Genomic DNA, 24,457 nt, shown 5'->3' with positions numbered 1-24,457 from the left:
ATAGGCAGACGATAGCTAATACTTGTACAGTAGTACCCCGATTTACGCGGTCAATTGAACCCACAGGGTACCGCGTAAAGTGAACAACAGAACGTATGGGATTAATTCCAATAGAGACTGGCCCGACCCCCAAACTCCACTTTTTGACGACACACAACTATGTTGTAGTAAAAATATTATCTTAACTTTATGATGGTATGCACACACAATTAATAATTAAGAGAAATATCAATAATATTAGTTTTTTTAACACTTACATTAGTAGAAAAGATGGCTGGGCACACAGGAATGGGGGGTTGGTTCCGAGGCAGAGGGCAGATTATTGGCACTCACCTGTATCACTTGTGTCAATTGTATCACTATCCACCACATAAGCTTGCAGGGCCTCTTTGTCAAACCCCTCAAAGTCCATATAAGTCCATATCCTCACTATCACTGACTTAGGCCGGCTGTGGTGGGTGGCGGGTGAATAACTCGGTAATGTTTGAAGACTGGGCGACCTTGTGCGCATCCTGCCCGCGCCGCTTCCCGCGTATATGAGTAGATGCACCGCGGAAAGTGAAAGTTCGATTCTGGCGAGGCACCGCGTAAATGAGAAATCCCGGGAAGTGAAACCACGTAAATCGGGGTATTACTGTACATATATTGTTTCTCACTTTTTATTTTTTTTTTATTTTGTATTTCTTTATTATTATTATTATTATCGTCATCATCATCGGCATCATCATCATCATCAGCATCATCATCATCATCATCATCATCATTACATTTTCACCCCCTAGGCCCCAATGTGGGTCAGTGACCTATGCCTTGGTGGGCTAATCCCCGTAAAAAAAAAAAAGTTCCTTGGAGTCTGCCTGTTAGCGAAAACTGGTATAACAGAGGGAATAATACATGGGTAAAATAGGGATGCATTCCTGAGTAGAGCAATAACAGCAAATAAATGTGATTCAGTATGAGCGGACAAACTGGGATAGCAAATTCAAACACTGCGAGAAAGGAGAGTGGCTGGAGGGAGGACGGTAGGGAGGTAGGGGAGGGGTGCTCGGCCCGGCTGAGTGGCTCACAAACATGTCTCTGCACATCTGACTGGGAAGAGGGAAGCGAGGCCTGGCCGAGTGGCTCACAAATACGTCTGTGCGTATCAACATCACGAGAGACATCACAGACCACGTTGCTGCTTGCTCCGCCTACTCGTCTGGGTAAACAGAGCAAAGAGCATTTTAGGCCCGTGGGCTCAGATTGACCGAGAGGTGGGAACAAACAGTTGTCAGTTGTTGTTTGTAGGAATATTTCATTCACTGTAGTAATGATACAATGTTTCTCATTATGTTATCATAGGTAAATGCATGGTTTATATAATTGTTTTTCACTGGGCCTGTCTGTTCCAATTAGACTACAAGATTATGTATTTTTCCCAAAAGTATTTCAATTGTATGCCTGGCAACGGGTTCGGGTAAGAGGAGTAAATCATGTGACTGCTAGTTAACGTCTGCACTTAGCTTTCCTCCCTCCCTGCCATATTTCACTGGACTTACTGTTATTATTATGTTTGCTGATATGATAATGCTTACTAGTGATTTATCATGGCACTGTAGCCAGGTTAAACTCGTCACTGTAACCACCAGGCTACTGGGCCAAGCCGTGAGGTGTTATGGTTGTTTTTCAACTCTTATTTTTGGGTAGTTATACGTAACTTTCTTAATTTATTTTTACTCTTTTACATGCGTACACCATCCTAAATACATATTGTGAAAAAAGTAAAAGAAATAATAGCCCTAAGGGCAAACCTGTACTCAAATGTACTAAGTTAATTATTAAAATTTTTATGTCTAGTGCAAGCTATGGGATTTCTGTACTAAAATTGATCACTATCTTACAAAAATTCCAGCAATGTAAGATATATTCTGCTGAGTCAATTCATTGACATTTTATAAGCAAAAAACTTAAACATCTTTGATTTGACTGATAACTATGCACCTGGTAACCTCCCCGCCAGCTTTGCCAGCTTAATCAGGATCTTATAAAAGGAAAGTCAAGAACCATGGGTTTCCAAGGGTAACAAACAACCGCTAAAGATTGACATCTCTTTACTATGAAAATAATCACAATAATTGACACCACTCACACAAATACCAAATAAACAAATGCGGAAGTCAAACGATTACGGGAGTCAAACAAATACGGGAGTCAAACAAATACGGGAGTCAAACAAATACGGGAGTCAAACAAATACGGGAGTCAAACAAATACGGGAGTCAAACAAATACGGGAGTCAAACAAATACGGGAGTCAAACAAATACGGGAGTCAAACAAATACGGGAGTCAAACGAATAGAGTCAAATCAAAGTCACGGGGAATTCAAGTCAAAACAAATACGGAGTCAAACAAATACGGAGTCAAACAAATACGGAGTCAAACAAATAGAGGAGTCAAACAATTACGGGAGTCAAACAAATACGGAAGTCAAACAAATACAGAGTCAAACAAATACAGGAGTCAAACAAATACGGGAGTCAAACAAATACGGGAGTCAAACAAATACGGGAGTCAAACAAATACGGGAGTCAAACAAATACGGGAGTCAAACAAATACGGGAGTCAAACAAATACGGGAGTCAAACAATTACGGGAGTCAAACAATAATGGGAGTCAAACAAAGTACAGATGTTTCCTACGGCTGCAACCCGGTGGAATGTTTTGTTGACGCGGCGGTCCGCTCTCAGGGGGAAGGTCCAGGGCAGCTTCCTCACTTGACGCTGGCGTTGGTGGGCGATATCTTGCCATACAGGAGAGTCGCCAGGGCACGGATGGTGGATAGGGCGTGGAGGAAGTGGCGATGACGTGGCAGCCGCGGTAGTAGCTGGAGCAGGTGTCCGGAGATTGACAGCCAAATACAGTACTCCCTCTTTATCGACAGATTTTTTATCGACGGTTTCGATTATCGACGGATTATTTAGACGGATTTTTATTTTGGCTTTATTTGAACTCTGCGGGCCTTGTTTGTACTTTCGCCGCTAGGCGGCACTAGTGGCGTGACTAGCGTCTACCCGCCATCGCCGAACCTGCCGGCATCCTGCAACAGGAGGCAGAAGCTGCCGACACCTCACAACAACAAGACGTAGAAGCTGCCGGCACCTCACAACAACAAGACGCAGTACCTGCCCACACCCCTCAAGAAGATGCAGACCTTGACTCATCATACTCATCTGACTGGTCAGGCTTTTAATAAGCCTCAATCATCACACTTGTATATACTGTACACTGTATTGTTTACTGTAAGGACCGATGTTCACTTCAATAAATGAAATCGTAAGTTTGCTAGTATTTTTGTCCACTTATTATATTATTATTTATACACTATTATTTAAGGTTATGTGTAAAGGAAACGCATTAATGCTTAAAGGTACATTTATTCAACATATGCTAATAATAGTTAGAAAAATTACGTAACCATCACGGTATCGACGGTTTCTTTATCGACGGCCGTCTACAGAACGTAACCCCCGTCGATAAAGAGGGAGTACTGTAGTGAAGGACTGGGGAATCAGCCCATGAGCCCCAGGAGCCTCAGATGGGCACACAACCAGAATTGTAATTGAACAGCGGGGGAAGTGCAGCTGCGGTGCTGGCTGGGTAGTGTCTGATGTGTGACGAAGCAGCAGCACCCTTCTCACCTCCATCTACCCCCACCCCCCCCTAGTGAGGCCGTGAACAAGCAAACGAGCAGCGGACAACCATCCCGCTCGTTACCGCCCTTACAACTGTGCAGTATAAGGGTAACAACTAGTGATGTCAAGTTTCTTGCCACAGTTAACAATACCATTTATCATTGTGATCCAAATACAGTACAGTACTCTTGTTTTACATCATTAATGATACACAGTAAGAGATGAGTAACAGTGGGGAGCCTCAGTTAACATTCTTTGACCTTCACTTTAGTTTACAATATTTCTACTTATGTCCGAACCAATATACTGTACAGTATTGTGCAAACATGGCAGATTTGAATACCTTTAATGTTTTTCTGCTAGAAGTTGCAGTACAGTGAACCCTCGCTTTACGCGGTTAATTGAACCCACGGAGGCCCGCGTAAAGCGAGAAACGCGTAAAGTGAACAACATAGCATATGGGATTAATTTAGAGACCAGGCCAACCCCCAAACTCCACTTTTTCCCGACACAATACGTACGTTTTAGTAAAAATAACATCTTAACTCTATGATGGTATGCACACACACATAATATAGAAGAAAGCAATCAATAAGAGAATAATATACTGTAGGTTAGGTTAGAAAAAATCAAGGTTAGGTTTAACACGTTAGTAGAAGAGATGGGTCGGCGTACGGGAATGGAGGCTGGTTCCGAGGCAGAGGGCAGGCTACTGGCCCTCAGGTGAGTCATCATCACTGTCATCCACACTTATCAGTGCCTCCCTGACAAACCCCTCAAAGTCACCATCACTGTCTCTGTCACTATCACTGGCTTGGGCTGGCTGTGGTGGGTTGCGGGCAAAGAACCCGGTAATGCTTTGTTGACGGCTAGTGTTGATGTTGTCGTGATACACCTTGATGTAGGGCTCCATAGCCTGCAACAACTGGGTAGTGAAGACTTCATACCGGTTATCGTCAGGGTCGTCGGAAAGGAGGAGCTTCAGTTTCTCTACACACTCGATAGCACCCCTTACATTACTATGCGATAACTTGCGTTCTTCTTGGGATGACGCACCACCTGCCTCTTCATTGATGTCATCATCATCTAACATCTCGTCGGCAGTCACATGAGGATCCCTTATCACCTCCATAATGTCGTCGTTGGTGGTCTCGGAGAAGCCTTTAGCTGTAACACTGCTCAGCTTCTCTGGCAAGGTCCACAGCTACTGCAACAGTCTGAACCTCACCAGTCACACGTTGACTCTGCCTTCCACCTAGAATACCTTGCAACACATCTCTCCATGCGTGACTAACCGTTGCTACAGACAGCTGATCCCATGCCTCCACCATGAAGTCCACAGCTTTCTTGACGTTGAATTTTCTCCAAAAGTGTTTCACAAGTACTTCTTGCTCTGCCAACTGTTGTTCCTCGTCCTCTTCGCTCTTGCTATCGGTGTCACCCAGGTTACGCAACTCATCCTTGGTGTTGGTATAGTCGTTCAGGAGCTTAAACGTCTTTGCAGAGAATGCAGCTTTCACACTGCAGATTAATTCTTGGTCCATGGGCTGTATTAATGACGTAGTGTTGGGAGGAAGGAAGACCACTTTTACGTTGGGGTGACGATCCAACAGTAGGGGCGAGTGTCCTGGTGTGTGTTGTCAATCAGCGACAAAATCTTGAATGGAACATTCTGTTGCTCACAGAATTTCTTCACGTCGGGAACGAAACAGTCATCAAATCAGGAGAGGGACAGAGTAGAGAACATCCACACCTTACGTGCGGTCAGGCAGTGGACATTTAGCTTGGTCATGCCCATGCTCTTGTAGGCGTGCGGCTTGCGTGCTGTGTGGATCACCGATAACTTGAGCTTACAGGTATCGGAGGCATTGGTGGTAAACAGGACGGTGATGCACTCCTTCTGCAACTTCCAGCCCTGACACTTGCTGGCAGTCCTGACAACGAAGGTCTTGGAAGATAGCTTTTTCCAAAAAAGACCAGATTCGTCCATGTTAAACACCTGGTCGTCGGTGTACTGTCCTTCCTCCATAATCTCACGTAAAAACGGAGGAAAATCCCTAGCCGCAACACGGTCAGCACTAGCTTCTTCACCACCAATGTTAATGTGGGTGATATTGTTCCTCTTCTTAAACCTCTGCTACCACCCAGAGGAAGCATTGAAGGGTTTGGGCTCTGCAATTCCCATCTTACGTGACACTGCAGCATACAGTTCACGTGCGTACTCCTTAACTGAGTGCGTGTCCACCGCCATGTTCCGTCTTGCCTGACAAATCAAGTAGCTCACAAGTAATTTCTCCGTCTTGAGAAGCACCTGGTTGTGGCAATACTTGATCATAGAAGCACCTGTAGACTTTGTGATGTTCATGTGCTCCTTTATCTTGGCTGCATCCTTCTTGATCGTCCGGATCGTAGATCGTTAACACCATGCTGGCGCACGAGATCAACCTGTCTTGGTCCTTTCTCCAACTCTTGGATGGTCTTGTATTTAATTTCGTAGCTTAGGGCACGTCGTATCTTCTTTGGCTTAGGGCGGCTGGGTCCAGGTAATGCAAGGTTTCTTTGTGGTGGTGGTAGTGGTTCGGTGGAAGCCATTCTTATGGAACAATAGATACCGATATACACGGTGTAGCCGGGAGGGGTGTAACTGATATGGGTAGGTCAACGGGCTTGAACGCTCCCGCGGCAAGGCACGTCATATTACATTAAACCAATCACAGCTAGCGGGGGAGGGAGCTAAGGATGCTTGGCCCAATCACAGACCTATACGTCATATGACATCACCGATAACGCAACAAAGACATACACTGCGCGCAACCTACTCGCGCCGCTTACCCAACATAGTGGGAAGTTTGAATCCAAAAATGGCGCGGCGCGAGATGACCGCCAGCCGCTCTCCGTGTAAAAGAGTACACGCACCGCGTAAAGTGAGTATCCCCGGCCTGGCAGGATACCGCGTAAACGTGGAAACTCGTAAAAAAAAAGCGCTTAAAGCGGGGTAATACTGTAATTGTTTCTTACCCTCACACAGTTGACCACAATTACAGTATCTTTTTTGTTTTGTAAGCATTCAACACATGGCAAGTGTGGATAATAGCTACAGTAGACACAATTATGAGTGTGTTGAGGTGACCAACAGCACAGGGTAATCAATCAGTGTTCATGGATACATAATAGAAAATATACTGTATTATAGGAGATTAGAATTTTTTCGGAATTGATTGATGAACTTTGGCAATTTACCAGAAAATATTCAGCATTGTTAGAAATTATATCCAAATTAATTTAATTTCAGAACAATGTCACGATCAAAGATGGTAGTTGAGGCTGCAGAGAGGAACAAGGAGCCAATCTTAAAGGTGCTGGAAGATGTGGTCCCTGAGAAGCTTGGTATAGACACTAACTTGTCAGCGCTGGAAATATCCTCAGGCAGTGGCCAACATGTGGTACATTTTGCAAAGACTTTTCCAAGCATAACCTGGCAGCCATCTGATATTGATGACAATTATATTGAGAGCATAAAGGGATATATTGCTGATGAGAAGTTGGAAAATGTGAAGAGCCCACTCAAGATTGACATTACTAAGGTAAAGTATTAATATAGAGCTTGCTTGAGGTTATCACTAAGGTAAAGTATTATTATAGAGCTCGCTTGAGATTATCACAAAGGTAGAGTATTATTATAGAGCTTGCCTGAGGTTATCACAAAGGTAGAGTATTACTATAGAGCTTGCTTGAGGTTATCACAAAGGTAGAGTAAATCTTGCTTAAGGTTATCACGAAGGAAGAGTATTATTATTGAGCTTGCTTGCAGTTATCACTAAGGTAGAGTATTATTATAGAGCTTGCTTGCAGTTATCACTAAGGTAGGGTATTATTATAGAGCTTGCTTGAGGTTATCACTAAGGTAGAGTATTATTATAGAGCTTGCCTGAGGTTATCACTAAGGAAGAGTATTATTATAGAGCTTCCTTGAGGTTATCACTAAGGAAGAGTATTATTATAGAGCTTACCTGAGATTATCACTAAGGAAGAGTATTATTATTGAGCTTGCTTGTGGCTATTACTATGGTAGAGCTTGCTTGAGGTTATCACTATGGTAGAGTATTATTATAGAGCTTGCTTGAGGTTATCACTAATGTAAAGTATTATTATAGAGCTTGCTTGAGGTTATCACTAAGGTAGAGTAAATCTTGCTTAAGGTTATCACGAAGGAAGAGTATTATTATTGAGCTTGCTTGCAGTTATCACTAAGGTAGAGTATTATTATAGAGCTTGCTTGCAGTTATCACAAAGGTAGAGTATTATTATAGAGCTTGCTTGAGGTTATCACTAAGGTAGAGTATTATTATAGAGCTTGCCTGAGATTATCACTAAGGAAGAGTATTATTATTGAGCTTGCTTGAGGTTATCACTAAGGTAGAGTATTATTATAGAGCTTGCTTGAGTTTATCACTAAGGAAGAGTATTATTATTGAGCTTGTCTGAGGTTATCACTAAGGTAGAGTATTATTATAGAGCTTACTTGAGGTTATCACTAAGGTAAAGTATTATATCATTATAGAGCTTGTTTAAGGTTATCACTAAGGAAGAGTATTATTATTGAGCTTGCTTGAGGTTATCACTAAAGTAGAGTATAATCATGGTATCATTCATCTTGTAGCAGCATTTGTGTAAATCTTATTTGGTTAATGTGTGTGTGTGGAAATTATTTTCTATAATTCCATGTAATATAAATAATTTGTAAATAAACTTGCCCTGCATAGCCCTGAAGCACCTTCGGGTATTCGGACGGTGGGCTTCTGTGCGAATCAATGTGGAATAGTCTTCTTGTGAGGCGTAGGTCATGGGTTTCCTGCAATAATAAGTATAAGACATGTTTCATGTGTATAAAAATTTAAAATGGTGTTTACTATTACAGTACAGTACAATGTAAATAATTAGTCTGATGAGCATTTGTGGCCATCAGATGTTTCATCTGGTAGAGACAAGTTAATTATTTTTAGTCAGTTGCAATAATTCTGGTAAATTAGCTTATGTGAATAAACTAAAAATAGATCACCATTTTATTATAATTATTAATTATAAGAAGCGACTCTTGAGTTGTTTCAGTAGATCTTAAACTGATGAATTAGTTTAGAGATACGTGTCCAACAGTGATTGGCCGGCGACTTAGGCCTGTGGGAAGCTAGAGCTTCTTATCCTACCATCATAACAAGATGTACTAGAAGAAGTCAGCTTAGACTTGCAGTAATGACATTGCCACACGAGAAATATCAATGCTTGTATACAGTAGATATGATTTGTCACTGGCTGAACATCACTAAGGGCTCATAACTTCTTCCTGCAAAATACACCTAAGTATCAAGCAGTCTGTATGAGAAAGGTAAGGGGTATTGAGAGGAACATCCATTACTAAATTTCAGTTAAATAAAAGTGTTGTCATGTGAAATTTTTATGACAATTTGTGAAATACAAAGCATGTCGAAGTAAAGAAGCATTAAAGAGTGATGGCCAAGACTTGTAAGTGGCCCACCATCATGTGAATGGCCCTCCATCATGTGAATGGCCCTCCATCATGTGAGCAGCCCTCCATCATGTGAGCAACCCTCCATCATGTGAGCAGCCCTCCATCATGTGAGCAGCCCTCCATCATGTGAGTGGCCATCCATCACGTGAGTGACCCTCCATCACGTGAGTGACCCTCCATCACGTGAGTGACCCTCCATCATGTGAGTGGCCCTCCATCATTTGAGTGGCCCTCCATCATTTGAGTGTTCCTCATCATATAAGTGGCCCTCCATCATGAAAGTGACCCTCCATCATGTGAGTGGCCCTCCATCATGAATGTAACCCTCCATCATGTGAGTGACCCTCCATTATGAAAGTGACCCTCCATTGTGTGAGTGACCCTCCATCATGAAAGTGACCCTCCATCATGAAAGTGACCCTCCATCACATAAGTGACCCTCCATCAAGTGAGTGGCCCTCCATATGAGTGGCCCTCCATTATGAGGGGCCCTCTATATGAGTAGCCCTCCATCACATGAGTGGCCCTCCATCATTTGAGTGGCCCTGCATCATGCAAGTGGTACTCCATCGTATGAGTGGCCCTTCATGTAAGTGACCCTCCATCACGCAAGTGGCCCTCCATCATATGAGTGGCCTTCCATCATACGAGTGGTCCTCATCATGTGAGTGACCCTTCATCATGTGAGTGGCCCTCCATCATGAAAGTGACCCTCCATGTGAGTGGTCCTCATCATGTGAGTGGTCCTCCATCATGTGAGTGGCCCTCCATCGTGAGTGGCCCTCTGCCATGAGTGGCCCTCCATCATGTGAGTGACCCCTCTACCATGACTGACCCTCCACCATGATTGTCCCACCATCAAATGATTGAGCCTCCACCAGGAGTGGCCCTCCATCTTGAGTGACCCTCCACCATGATTTGACCTCGATCAAGTGAGTGACCCTCCACCACGAGTGGCCCTCCATCAAGCGAGTGACCCTCCACCATTAGTTGCCCTTCATCATTTGAGTGACCCTCCATGAGTGACCGTCCATCATTAGTGGCCCTCCACTATGAGTCGCCCTCCATCATGTGATTGGCCCTCCATCATATGAATTGACCTCCATCATGTGAGTGGCCATCCATCATGAGGGGCCTTCCATCATATGAATGGCCCTCCATCATGTGAGTGGCCCTCCATGTAAGTGGCCCTCCATCATTTGAGTAACCATCCATCATGCAAGTGACTCTCCATCATGTGAGTGACCCTCCATCATATGAGTGGTCCTCCATCGTGAGTGGCCCTCTATCATGAGTGGCCCTCCATGATATGAATGGTCTGCCATATGAGTGGCCTTCCATCTTGAGTGGCCCTCCATCATGTGAGTGGCTTTTCATCATGTGAGTGGCCCTCCACCATGTGAGTGGCCTTCCATAATGAGTGTTCCTCCATCATGTGAGTGGTCGTCCATCATGTAAGTGGCCCTTCATCATGTAAGTGGCCCTCCATGTGAGTGCCCCCCCCCCATCATTTGAGCAACCATCCATCTTGCAAATGGCCCTTCATCATGTGGGTGGCTGTTCATCATGTGAGTGGCCCTCCATCATGAATGGCCCTCAATCTTGCGAGTGACCCTCCATCATGCAAGTGGCCTCCCACCATGTAAGTGACCCTCCACCATGTGAGTGACTACATCATGAGTAGCCCTGCATCATGAGTCGCACTCCATATTCTGAGTGACCCTCCACCATGAGTCGCCCTCCATCATGTGAGTGACCCTCCATCATGAATGGCCCTCAATCTTGCGAGTGACCCTCCATCATGCAAGTGACCTCCCACCATGTAAGTGACCCTCCACCATGTGAGTGACCCTCCACCATGAGGTGACCCTCCACCATGTGAGTAACCCTCCACCATGAGTGACCCTCCACCATGAGTGGTCGTCCATCAAGTGAGTGACCCTCCACTATGAGTGGCCCTCCCTTATGTGAGTGTCCCTCCATCAAGTGAGTGACCCTCCACCATGAGTGGCCCTCCATCATATTAGTGGCCCTTCATCATGTGAGTGACCCTCCACCATGAGTCAACCTCAAACAAGTGAGTGACTCCACCATGAGTGTCCTTCCATCAAGTGAATGACCCTCCACCATTAGTGGCCCTCCATTATGTTTTTTTTTTTTTTTATACGAGGATTAGCCCACCCGGGCACAGGTCGCTGACCCACATCAGGGCGGGGGGGATATAATAATAATTAATAATAATAATATCTATAATTATTATTACAACAATTAATAAAATTAATAGCAAATTAATACAAATAAAATAATAATAAAATATTAATAACCATAAATTAATACAAAAACAAAAATAAATCAAGAGTGTGAAATTATATACATTATGTATGTTGCGTTGTCCAAGTAAGAGAAACAATTGAGATTCTGCAATTGTGTGTAAATGAGGCAGGAAGCCAGATGAGCAACCTGGGACTTGGTCACAATTTTCGTGATGCCATATGGCAGCAGAGTCTACCATTAGACAACACATTATGCTTCCAATATCTTCCCAGGCTGTAGTACCTCCCTGTTTGATAAATGCTTACTACCCTCCTCGATGAGTGACCATCCATCATGAGTGGCCCCCCATCAAGTGAGTGGCCCTCCACCATGAGTCGCCCTCCAATCATGTGAGTGGCCCTCCATCATGAGTGGTCCCCATTATGTGAGTGGCACTCCATCATGTGAGTGGCCCTGCATCATGTGAGTTTCATGAGTGGCCCTCCAAGTGAATGACCCTTCACCATGAGTGACCCTCCACCATGAGTCGTCCTCTATCATGTGAGTGACCCTCCATCTTGTGAGTGACCCTCCATCATGCGAGTCACCCTCCATCATGTGAGTCACCCTCCATGTGAATAACCCTCCATGTGAGTGGCCCTGCATCATATGAATAACCCTCCATCATGTGATTGGCCCTACATCATGTGAGTGGCCCTCTATCATTGAGTGGCCTTTCATCATGTGAGTAACCCTCCATCATGTGAGTGGCCCTCCATCGTGTGAGTGACCCTCCATCATGAGTGGCCCTCCACCATGAGTCGCTCTCCATCATGAGTGTTCCCCATTATGTGAGTGGCACTCCATCATGTGAGTGGCCCTGCATCATGTGAGTAACCTTCCATCGTGAGTGGCCTTCCAAGTGAATGTTCCTCCACCATGAGTGACCCTCAATGTGAGTCATCCTCCATCATGTGAGTGGCCCTCCATGTGAGTGACCCTTCATCGTGTGAGTGGCCCTCCATCATATGAGTGGTCCTCCATGTGAGTGGTCCCACATCATGTGAGTAGCCCTCCATGCGAGTGACCCTCCATTGTGTAATTGGCCCTCCATGTGAGTGGCCCTCCATCATATGAGTAACCCTCCATCATATGAGCAACCCTCCATAATATGAGTGGCCGTCCATCATGTGAGTGGCCCTCAATCATGTGACTGGCCCTCCATCATGTGAGTTGCTCTCCATTATGTGAGTGGCCCTCCATCATGTGAGTTAGTGCAGGTGGAGACAACTTGGGGACCTGTTATCATAAGCACAATGTACCTATCTCCCAGACGTCCTTACTTACCCGAACAAGACCTCAACTAGTTGCTACGCCACAGAAAACCAACATACATCATAGGGGACTTAAATGCTTGCCAAGCCATACTCGGACACGGTAATGAGAACAACATCAGTGTGGTGCTGTATGACATCATCAGAAAGGGAAAACTACATCACCTTGGGCCAGATTTCCAGACATTGATCAGATGTGCCAGTGCCACAACACCTGACATAATCCTCTTTAACAATGAGGCCGTCCTGAACAGGCACGTTACCGCCGGACCCATCAGTACCAGCAACCACCTGCCAGTCGTCGTGACGCTCTCATCCAATCCCATTATGATCCCCACTAACATCAAGTCAAACCTCAAACGGGCAGACTTGGACTCTTTCAAGGAGTTTCTCAGTCTCGAGCAGGATATGAACCTGGATGAAGCCATCCCCAATGACATCGGCGACGCGGTCGAACAATGGTACACGGATGTGAAGATGGACAACAACATCCCAACCACCACCCACAGGACCATTCCACACCCTCACACTAGTCACCAGCTGAGGCAGCTCAGTGTCCAGTACGATCACGTGAGACAGCTAGCCAGTATCAGCAGGTGGACGCAAGAGCTGAGAGACCAGTACCGAGAGCTACAGACGGACATTCAGCACGAGAGCAAACGTCTACATGAACAAAAGTGAGCCGCCTTGGTGTGGAAGGCAGCCAACAATTACCGAGATTCTGCTGCCTTCAGGAAAGGGATCAAGTGACTGATGGGTTCCACCTCTTGCACGGTCCCTTAACTGCTCGACCAAAACAACGTGAAAATATTCAAGGAGGAAAACCAAGAACAAGTACATCGGCGATATTTAGGGAAGATCTTTACCATTAGTGAACAGAAGAACGAGGGCTTTGGCAGGGAGTTTGAGGAGGACTTTTAGGTCAGATGCAGAACCATCAGCACCTGCACCAGCCGCTCGCTCAGACCAACTTCACTGGACTGGTGGACGAAAGCTACCTGGCAGAGCGCATAGTTCTTGCAGATGTGTCAGCCGTCATAAAAGGGTTTAAAAACAAATCACCTGGGCAAAGCCATATTAACAAGAGGATCATGGCCTAACTCCCCGACAACATGATAGCCTCAGCCTCTTGACAAGATCATCATGGCCCAACTCCCTGACAACATGATAGAGAGGCTTACTCATATATGCAATGCCTGCCTCACCTCTGGATACTTCCCTAAGATGTTCAAAATCGCCATTATCCGCCTCATACCAAAAGCAGGTAAGCCTCCAAACAGTGTCGAAAACTTTCGACCAATATCGCTGCTAGAGGTACCTGCCAAAATCCTCGAAAAAATAGTAAACAAACGGTTGCATCTAGAGGACGAAGATGTGCATAATCCCCACCAGTTCGGCTTCCGCCAGTACCGAGGCACATCCACCGTCATAGCCCAGGCCTACGAGCAGATCGCCAACTCCATGACCGCAGTGCAACGTAGTACTGAGGGACGACAGCAAGGCGTTTGACAAAGTTTGGCACTCTGGGCTGCAGTATAAGATCATACAACTGGGGCTACCCGAAAACCTGACGCACCTGCTGTGCAACTTGATTATAGAGAAGAATTCTCTCTCTCGAGCGGCGTGCCTCGGGGCTCTTGTCTCTCACCAACCCTTTACACGCTCTACGCAGCTGACCTGCCACCCCCAATCATTGGCAGCGAGTACATCATGTATGCCAATGATATAACACAGATCATCACCTTCCCAGGAAGGTCCATGGCTAGGATGGCGCGACTCACTGCTTGGTCAATAGAGGGTATCTCGGGGTATGAAAATAAATGGAAAATAAAAACAAACAAAACGAAATTTGAGGTCATACCCTTAGCCAAATTCAAGCTGGCGCCATTGATAATCGACGACAAAGAGATTGAGTACTCTAAACAAGGCAGGTTGCTCGGTCTCATCATCTCTCGGACGGGCATCATTTCCCATGTGAAGGACAGACTAAAGAAAGCCAAAGTCACCAAATTAAAACGTTTTAAACTGATGCCTGAGAAGATACAAGTCCACCTGTACAAGTCGCTGGTGAGGCCTGTGTTGTAGTACCCACATATACCACTCGTCACACTCGGGAAGACTAGACTACAACAACGACAGAGCTTCCAAAACAAGTGTCTGAGGTCAGACAGTGGCCAAGCACCACCCTACCAGGAGACAGTGGAAACCATCCACCTGAGAAATAAAACAGAGGCCCTCAACGTCAGGTTCCATCGCCTAGGGAAGAAGGTTTGGGACAAGCTCCTGGACGACCTTCACAGCCCAGACTACAACAACCCGCACTACAACAACCCAACCTGCGACCCACCTATGTCCGCCACAGTAATCCACCTTAGATTAAAACTTAGATAATATAAGTTCACATTTAACAAGTCACAATCTAGTGAGTCCATAACATAATACAGTACAGTTGTACCCCGCTTAACGCGGTTTCACTTAACGCGATTTCTCATATACGCGGTGCCTCGCCAGAACCGAACTTTCACTTAACGCGGTTCATCTACTCATGTACGCGGGAAGCGGCGCGGGCACGATGCGCCCAGTCATCAAAACATTACCGAGTTCTTCACCCACCACAGCCGGCCCAAGTCAGTGATAGTGATAATTATAATGAGGATATGGACTCATATGGACTTTGAGGGGTTTGACAAAGAGGTCCTGCAAGCCTCTATGGTGGATAGTAATAAAATTGATACAGGTGAGGGCCAATAATCTGCCCTCTGCCTCGGAACCAACCCCCATCCCCGTGTGCCCAGCCATCTTTTCTACTAATGTAAGTGTTAAAAAACCTAATATTATTGATATTTCTTCTTAATTATTAATTGTGTGTGCATACAGTGAGTTCTGCTATAACGCGTGTTTTGATAATGCAAATTTGCTCTAACGCGATTTATGAATTCGGAACAATATTTGTATAACGCGAACGCTTGTTTGCTATAACGCGATTTTTGCTTACTATTTCTCCAATTTTGTGCTTTTAACTGTGAATATTGTAAAGAAGAATATCTCCAAAAAGCGTTCTGATGATAGAATTCCCGGTGATTATTGTAAAAGAAAGGATATAACACTTGAAGAGAAGCTCGATGTTATCAACCTCAAAATCACCCTTCTCCCCCATCAAGTTACATTCATATTTTTTCAAGGTAAAGTGTTACATTTACTGTATGATTTCATTATTAGATATGAATGTAACATTTATTTAGACTGTGCTATCCTTTGTGTTAGGCTAGCTACTAAATTTTTTCGATTTTGAGTAGTAATCTGCACCTAACCCTATTTTCTCCATAAGCCCTGTTATTTCTATTACGCGATTTTCTATAACACGCTATTTTACAAGAACACAATTATCGCATTATAGCAGAACTACCTGTACCATCATAAAGTTAAGATAATATTTTTACTACAACATAGTTGTGTGTCGTCAAAAAGTGGAGTTTGGGGGTCGGGCCAGTCTCTATTGGAATTAATCCCATATGTTCTGTTGTTCACTTAACGCGGTTTTCACTTAACGCGGTTTTCACTTAACGCGGTACCCTGTGGGTTCAATTGACCGCGTTAAGCGGGGTACAACTGTATAAGATTTTAATAAACATGAAATTGTAAAATCAAACCAAACTAGTCATTGTCTACCAAAGTAACCATTGTGCAACCTCATTCTAAATCCTAGGTTAGCTTAGTTAGCCAACAAACTCTGTAATATATAAAACGAGGGGTGTCGTCCCCCTCTGTTTAACCCATTAAACTTCTTTTCTAACCTTTCCCCCACGACTATCTGTCGTGACTTCTCTATCCTTCATGTCTGACTGTGCCTTGAGCCCCAGCATGCCTTCCATCCTTTCCCAGCTTTAAAAAAAAAAAAAAAAAGGCCGTTCATAATATGAGTAATTCTCCATCCTGTGAGTGGCTTTCCATCACATAAAATTAATTTTTAATGCTTAGAAATAGGTAAATAAAAGAAAGTCAAAATACCAATATATGTAATTATGTAATATTTGAAGTTGTTCATATATTGATACGAATATTTAACTTACTCAGTGGGATGAATGACAGCGCTGATTTTTGCCAACCAGACCATTGAAGTCAGGTGTTGCCTCTGTTGTTGCAATGAAAAGTACTTGTACTAGGTGACCATCAATCATTGCAGATCTAAGTTTTGATTTATTCAGCTTCCTTACCGAAAATGTCTGCTCACATATATATGTAGATCCAAACAGCACGCTCATTCTTTGGACATTACCCTTTAGTTTTGGAAATGCACAGTTATTTTAGAGAGGCATAGAATTTGGGAAAAGGCACTGATTTCTTCTGCCCAGAAGGCAGAGGATCACATTGCAGGGCAATAAGCTCAAGTTGTAGGTCAAATGGGGCTTTGTCAACATCAAATGAGAAGGGAGAAGACACCAAAGACAGGTTATTTTCAATTTAGAAATCCTGGAATTGGCGTGAAAATTCGGCATGCAAGTCAAGCAGCTGCAATGAGTACTTCTGTACATTTTGATCACAAACTGTAATCTATTGTATGGTTGAAAAGTGAGCAAACTGTTTGTTTTTTATCTGACGAGACAAAAGAAGTAATTTCTTCATAAAAACCTTGACACTGTTGTATAAATCATGTGCAAAAACCCCCTTTCCTTATAGCTTTGAATTCAGGTCATTCATATGACCCATGATATCAACAGCAAATGCAAAATCGGAGAGACATTTCTCATCATTCAACTGTGGGAAATCTATAGCTTTCTGTTTCATGTCCAAAAATAAGCTACGGATTTTTCGGCTTGAACGACGCACTTTTTATAAAAAAATATACCGTATCTTGAAAATTACCATGCGTCTTCCAGGACGCTAGTTGATAGTTGTAGCAGCCCCTTACAAAGACTGTTACCTCATTTCAGTACTTAACAATTACAAGTATTCTCTATACAGTACATGCTATAAAGCTATTGATTTAACTAATATTGTTAATATACTGTGAAAAAATAAACAATAAACCCTTACTGCTGTGCCGTTTGTTTACTAATGTCAGATTTTTTGATAAATTTTGCCTTATTTACCCTACATTTTGGGCGAATTACTACCTGAAATAAAGCATCATCCTAATAAATCAGGATTTGAAGAAGATAAAAATGCTTTTGACTGTTTTACTGGACATGATATTTAGAGATTTACAGTTTTTTGTAATTTTTATTGTTTGCTTACCAAAAATTTTAATTCAACTGATTTTTACCAAGTTTTTTTACTTCTATTTTTTTTTGTTTTTAAGTAAAGATTTTTTGTTTTATTTAGACTTTGATATACTTGTTTACATTTGCTTACCTTCTACTGTTGGAAAATATTTCCCGTCGTTGTCATACCAATAAAAACAAGAGAAAGAATGCAAACACTACAGCCCGCTAGACTCGGAGGTGACCAGGTGTATAAAATGAGTGCCGTATTAAAGATTTCCACTTCTTATACAGATTTTTTTTAAATTATGAAAATGACGACTGATAAGCAGTTCTAAGTGATGATATTCAAAGAAGTGTGTGTACTTGTGCCAAAAGGGCTGTACAGTTAACCCTCACTTTACGCGGTCCCACATTCCGCGTTTCCACGTTTACGCGGTGCCCTGCCGGAACCCAGGATGCTCACATTCCGCGGTGCGTGTACCCCTTTACGCGGAGAGCGGCTGGCGAGCCGCGCCATTTTTGGATCCAAACCTCCCGCCATCCGCCATGTTGTGTAAGCTGCGCGAACATGGTGCGCACAAGGTCGCCCAGTCATCAAAACATTACCAGTTCTTCACCCGCCACCCACCACAGCCGGCCCAAGTCAGTGATAGTGATAATTATGGTGAGGATATGGACTTATATGGACTTTGGGGAGTTTGACAAAGAGGCCCTGCAAGCCTCTGTGGTGGATAGTGATACAATTGATACAAGTGACACAGGTGAGGGCCAATAATCTGCCCTCTGCCTCGGAACCAACCGCCCATCCCCGTGTGCCCAGCCATTTTTTCTACTAATGTAAGTGTTAAAAAACCTAATATTATTGATATTTCTCTTAATTATTAATTGTGTGTGCATACCATCATAAAGTTAAGATAATATTTTTACAACATAGTTGTGTGTCGTCAAAAAGTGGAGTTTGGGGATCGGCCCGGACTCCATTTCAATTAATCCCATATGTTATGTTATTCACTTTACGCGTTTCTCACTTTACGCGGGACCCTCCGGGTTACATTAACCGCGTAAAATGAGGGTTAACTGTATATCAAGCAATGGTTTCACTGGTTCGGTTAGTAAGTATAAAAAGTTTTTTCCTAGAATTACATTTCCAAAATCAGGATGCGTCTTCCAAGCCGAAAAATACGGTAATCTTTTCGTTCAGTTCCCAAACTATTTTTCAGGATTTTTCCCAAACTAAGCCACCTCACATTTGTGTGATACAGAACAATCCATATGATCAGATTCCAAGTCTTCAAGCAGGATTATATACTGTCTGTGATTTAATTCTCTTGCTCGGATGTAATTAACAAAGGATTTCTTGACGAATAATGCAGTGTAGAAGGACGATATTTTGTTCTGCATTTGTTTCTCTGACTTGATCTTTAATATTTTTTAGCAATCCAACATTTTTACCTGTCAAATTTGGCCCTCCATCGGTGGTCACATTATTTAGTTTTTTCCTCTCTACTCTTAATTTCAAAATACAGTTACTTACTGCCTCCAATAAGTCTTCTCCAGTTGTTCCTTTCAGTGGCTGCATTGATGCCAATTGTTCTGTGATCTCAAAAGTTTTGGTGTTGCCTCGAATGAAAATTAGCAACTGAACTGTGTCTCTGACATCACAACTTTCATCAAGTGCCAGTGAATAGTATTTAAATGTCCTTACTTTCTCTTTAAACTCCAGATACATGTTCTCGGTGATGTCCTCTACACATCTTAAAATTGTTCGCCTTGACAAACTTACTTTCTTAAACTGGTTTTTCTTGTCTGAACATAAAATAGAGGCAGAATCAACCATACATTCCTTTATAAATTCTTCTTCAGAGAATGGCTAACTGTTTTTGGCAATTTTGTGAGCAATCATGTAACTCACTCTTGTAATATCATGCAAATTGTTTTTTGAAAATGCTTTTCTGTTGTTGTAATTGAGCACCCATTTCGTTAGATTTCTTCCTCTTTTCTTCTTCATAATTTTTTTTTTATTAACTGAGTGCTTGGTCTCAAAATGGCAATGTAAGTTGTAATTCTTTAGCACTGCCAAACTTTCTTTGCAAATTAAATGCACTGCTTTTCCATCCACTTTGGTAAAAAAATATTTAGAAGTCCATGCCTTGTTGAATGTTCAACACTCTGCTTTGTCTTTCCTCTTCTTAGATTCACTCGTTTTCACTTACAAATTATGGGTTGGGGGCAACAACACATAAGTACAAATTCTGAAAAGCCACTGTAACGTCCTCCTAAGTGAGAAGCAAAGAGAAGACTGAGCTTCTCCAGTGTTGGTGCTGGACGCCCAGGTCAGTGTGGGACACAATATTGAGGTGAGGGTGTGGCCGTCCAGATTATATGGTCAATAATGGGTTTCTCACGTAAGGGGTTACAGACCTCTTTCCCTAATCCCTATGGATAACCGTACTTGAGGTATTCACAAGGCCAGATCAGCGGGTGATGAGCCGATCCTGCTGCCAACTCCCACATAATTTCTCCATTGCCACATGCAATGGCAGGCCACAGAAATAATGTGGCATGCAAAATTTGGCCTGTGGGCAGTATCTTGCCCACTCCTAGTGTAGGTCCATGTATTGGTGTGTAGGCCATAGTGTGTTAGTGTGTAGGCCATAGTGTGTTAGAGTGTAGGCAGTGCTGGATTTAGACCTGTGGAGGCCCCCTCTCATTATAACTACCCAAGAGGGTGGGGTGGCGAGTGAAGCGAGCCTAAACATATGGGAGTTCCGGGGGGCGCTGTAAGCCCCCCGGGAAAATTTTGAAATTTGAACACTTCTTTGGAGAATTTTGAAGCCATATGCAGTTATATTGGGGAAATTAGAACATTGAGAAATTTTTAATTAACTGTATATATTTTGATAGTGTACAAATTCCCAAAACACACAAACACACACACACACACACACACACACACACACACACACACACACACAAAAAGTGAGTCATGACTGGAGTCATTCATGTGGTTTCAAGTCGTGGTTTCCATTCGTAATGGAAGTGATAATGAAAATAATATTGTATTTATTTTTTTTAATCTCATTTTTGTTATTCCATGTACTAGTTCATTTTTAATCAATATATGTTTGTGGAATTCTAAATATATTATTAGCAAGACAAACAATAGCATTCATCAAAAATATATGGTTCATAGGAAACCAGGTATTCATGAATTTCAAGGAGTAGCTTGCCTAATTTTTATCACGCTTCTTGCTGAACATAGTTTTACGTGATGGAATGGATAAACATGAATTTTAAAGAATGAAAATAAAAATAATCCAAATGAATAAACAAATAAATAAAATATTGTAATATGTGGAGGCCCCCAGATTGCGGAGGCCCCTGGGCAGCTGCCCACTTTGCCCACTCCTGAATCCGGCCCTGAGTGTAGGTCATAATGTGTTACTCTGTAGGTCATAATGCGTTAGTGTGTAGGTCATAGTATGTCAGTGTGCGTGTAGGTCATAGTATGTCAATGTGTGTGTAGGTCATAGTGTGTCAGTGTGTGTAGGTCATAGTGTGTTAGTGTGTAGGTCATCGTGTGTCAGTGTGTGTGTGTAGGTCATAGTGTGTCAGTGTGTGTGTAGGTCATAGTGTGTGAGTGTGTAGATTATAGCATATAGGTCATAGTGTGTTAGTGTGTAGGTTCATAGTGTGTGAATGTGTAGGTCATAGTGTGTCAGTGTGTGAGTCATAGTGTGTAGGTTATAGTGTGTGAGTGTGTAGGTCATAGTGTGTAGTTGGTAATCCAAATGAGCTAAATCAGCCACCCATCTCTGTTCTACTGCCCCAAGCTTTGCCTTCTCCAAGTAAGTCAAAGGAATGTTGTCAGTGAGGACAGTAAACTTGCTGCCTACCAGAAAGTCTTTGAACTTCTCAGTGATGGCCCTCTTCAAAGCTAGCAGCTCTAATTTCATGCTACTGTAATTCTTCACATTTCTCTCCGACCCCTTCAAGCCCATACTGGCATAGGCAATAGGGTGTTTTCTGCCTTCTACCTCCTGTGACAGGACAGCTCCTAGCCCCTGAAAACTGGCATCGATCTCTAGGAAATATGGCTTGCTAAAATCAGCATAAATCAAAATGGGTGCCATGACTAACTTGTCCTTTAGTTGGTTGAATGCATCATCGTGCTCTTGGGCCCACCTCGAGCAGATGGACTGGTTTGGGGCAGTGGCACCTGAAGTTAGGGCTGTTAACGAGGTGGCTAATTTTGCAAATCCAGACACAATCCGTCGGTAAAAAGAGGCGAACCCAAGGAAGGAAAGCAACTCCCTAATGGTGATGGGAACCTGCCACTGCCTAACAGCCTCGATCTTTCTAGGGTCTGTCCCAATTCCCTAATGTGACATTACATATCCAAGATAGGAAACCTTCCTCTGAAACAGGTTGCATTTGGATGGTTTCAGTTTCAAATTATGTCTCTTTAGCCGAGAGAGCACCAGTTCCAGCCTTTCTATGTGCTCATCAAGTGTCTTTGAGAATATCATGAGGTCATCCAGGTACACTAACAATGTTGAAAATATCTCTCCGCCAAAGTTGCTCTCCATGACTCACTGGAATGTTCCGGAAGCATTACATAATCCCATCGGCATGCGTTTATACTGAAACAGCCCGAATGGTGTACAGAAAGCAGTCTTTTGGATGTCTCTCTCATCCATCTCTATCTGATAATATACTGAGGCCAGATTGAATGGTGAAAACCACTTTGCTCCTGCCAATGCATCAAGAGACTCATCGATCCTTGGGAGTGGAAAGGCATCCTTACGCGTGGCTTTGTTCAATTTCCTATAGTCAACACACAAACACAGTGACATATCTCGTTTCTTCACCAGAACAATCGGGGCTGTGTATGGACTAGTGCTTTTCTGTATGACCCCCTGCTCCAACAGCTGGTTGATATGGTCCCTAAAACATTTGGATTTGAGTGGGAGGAACCCATCTGAAGGGCTGCCTAATGGGAGTTTCATCTACAAGAGGGATGGTATGCTTGATTATTCCAGTGCATCCTAATTTTCCCTTGGTGCTTAGGAAAACATCACGGTACTTCCGCAACATACTCCAAAGACTCTTTCGTGTGCTGCTGGGTATTTGTTCAAGGTCAATCCTCAGTCCTATTTACCTGAGAACTTCTGGTATCTTCCCATCAGCTGGGCATTCTGTCCCCCATTCAATACTGTTTAAGCTCACCTCTGCTGTTTCTTGTTGAGGATACAGATTGGCCCTATGAGCCACTCCCACACACCAGCTTTGCTTTAGCCACGTGCAGGAATTACCCTCATTGGCCACAGTGGCAACCCCCTTACCGTACCTAATGGTAGTGTATGAAGGGATAAGAAGGTTGCGAGGCAGCCACCCTTCCTCTGCCTGCATTGGCTCAATCAAGACCTCAACTTTAGGACACATACATAAACTTCGGATGTAAATACTGTACAGTACTGACTGGTTGACAACAGTTGGCGGGGATTCTTCTTGGTTTCCACTGAGTAGAGGAGGGCAAACCCCACTTGGTCTTTCTGCTGCCATTAGTGGTTGCTCTCAGCCTCCTGAAAATGCTTAGAAAAAACTCTGTCTCCCTTTATAATTCTACAGTTAACATATTGGGGGCCAAAATCTTTCCCTAGAACCTCATAACATTGGCTAAGTACATTCATCCCTATCAACCCTGGGGACCTTACTAGCAGGGCTCTGCTCCCCTTTCGTCACTAGGACCCTGAACTGTTCCATTTTATGTCCAAGAATCTCAACATCCACCAACAGGTAGCCCAGTAAGGTACTGATCCACCATTAGCTGCTTTCAACACAAGATCCTCTGGGGAATGTAATACAACTCCTCTAGATTCAAAATCTCTATGATAAACTGTCTCTGAGACAAGAGACAACTCCCTACCAGAATCCAGAAGAGATGTAACCGAGACTCCTCCTATCCTAACTGCGGTGACAGGAATATTCCCCACCAGCTTGTCCTTACTCCACTCTCTGTGTGACCAGCCCATTTGTTCTACCCCTATTGGTGGACTTCTTGCAGCAGGGTTAGCCATTTCCTTCCTCCAGAAATTTCTGACACACTCGTGGTCTTTACTCCACTTCTAGACTACTGAGGGACCCACCTTGGTGGACCGTCTCTCCCTCGACCTTGGTGCCGGTGCCAACAGGTGACCACCCTAAGCTCACAATGTCCACATAAATACCACTCTCCTTGGAATTGGAGTGGCCTTTCCTTGTTAAGATGCTTAACTTCCGGTGACCCTTTAATTGGTACTTGGTCTGTCATCACAGCCTGAATATCTACTCGTAATTCAGCAAGCATCTTCTCCACCCCACTCTCTCTAGGTACACTCCCATGGAGGTTTAATGTTTCTCCCACTTCCTTAACCATGGGCGAACATTTGTTATAGCTGTAACCACACCCTTAGATGGGTTTTTTC

General features: G+C 43.5%; 1 protein-coding gene across 2 annotated transcripts in view; it reads left to right on the top strand.

The window, feature by feature from the left end:
- Positions 1-24,457, top strand: part of LOC121870588 (methyltransferase-like 26) — a 94,080-nt gene that overhangs the window by 31,316 nt on the left and 38,307 nt on the right. For both annotated transcript variants that reach the window (XM_042372419.1, XM_042372420.1), the window contains exon 2: positions 6,965-7,256. In XM_042372419.1, the coding sequence (XP_042228353.1) occupies positions 6,965-7,256 (292 nt within the window). The remainder of the gene's footprint in view (positions 1-6,964; positions 7,257-24,457) is intronic.

This window comes from Homarus americanus, unplaced genomic scaffold (genome assembly GCF_018991925.1).
Source record: "Homarus americanus isolate GMGI-L3 unplaced genomic scaffold, GMGI_Hamer_2.0 scaffold56333, whole genome shotgun sequence".
In the NCBI taxonomy this organism is placed as follows: Eukaryota; Metazoa; Arthropoda; class Malacostraca; order Decapoda; family Nephropidae; genus Homarus; species Homarus americanus.
Note: the sequence above shows the minus strand (reverse complement) of the source record. Positions and strands in the feature narration are given on the sequence as shown.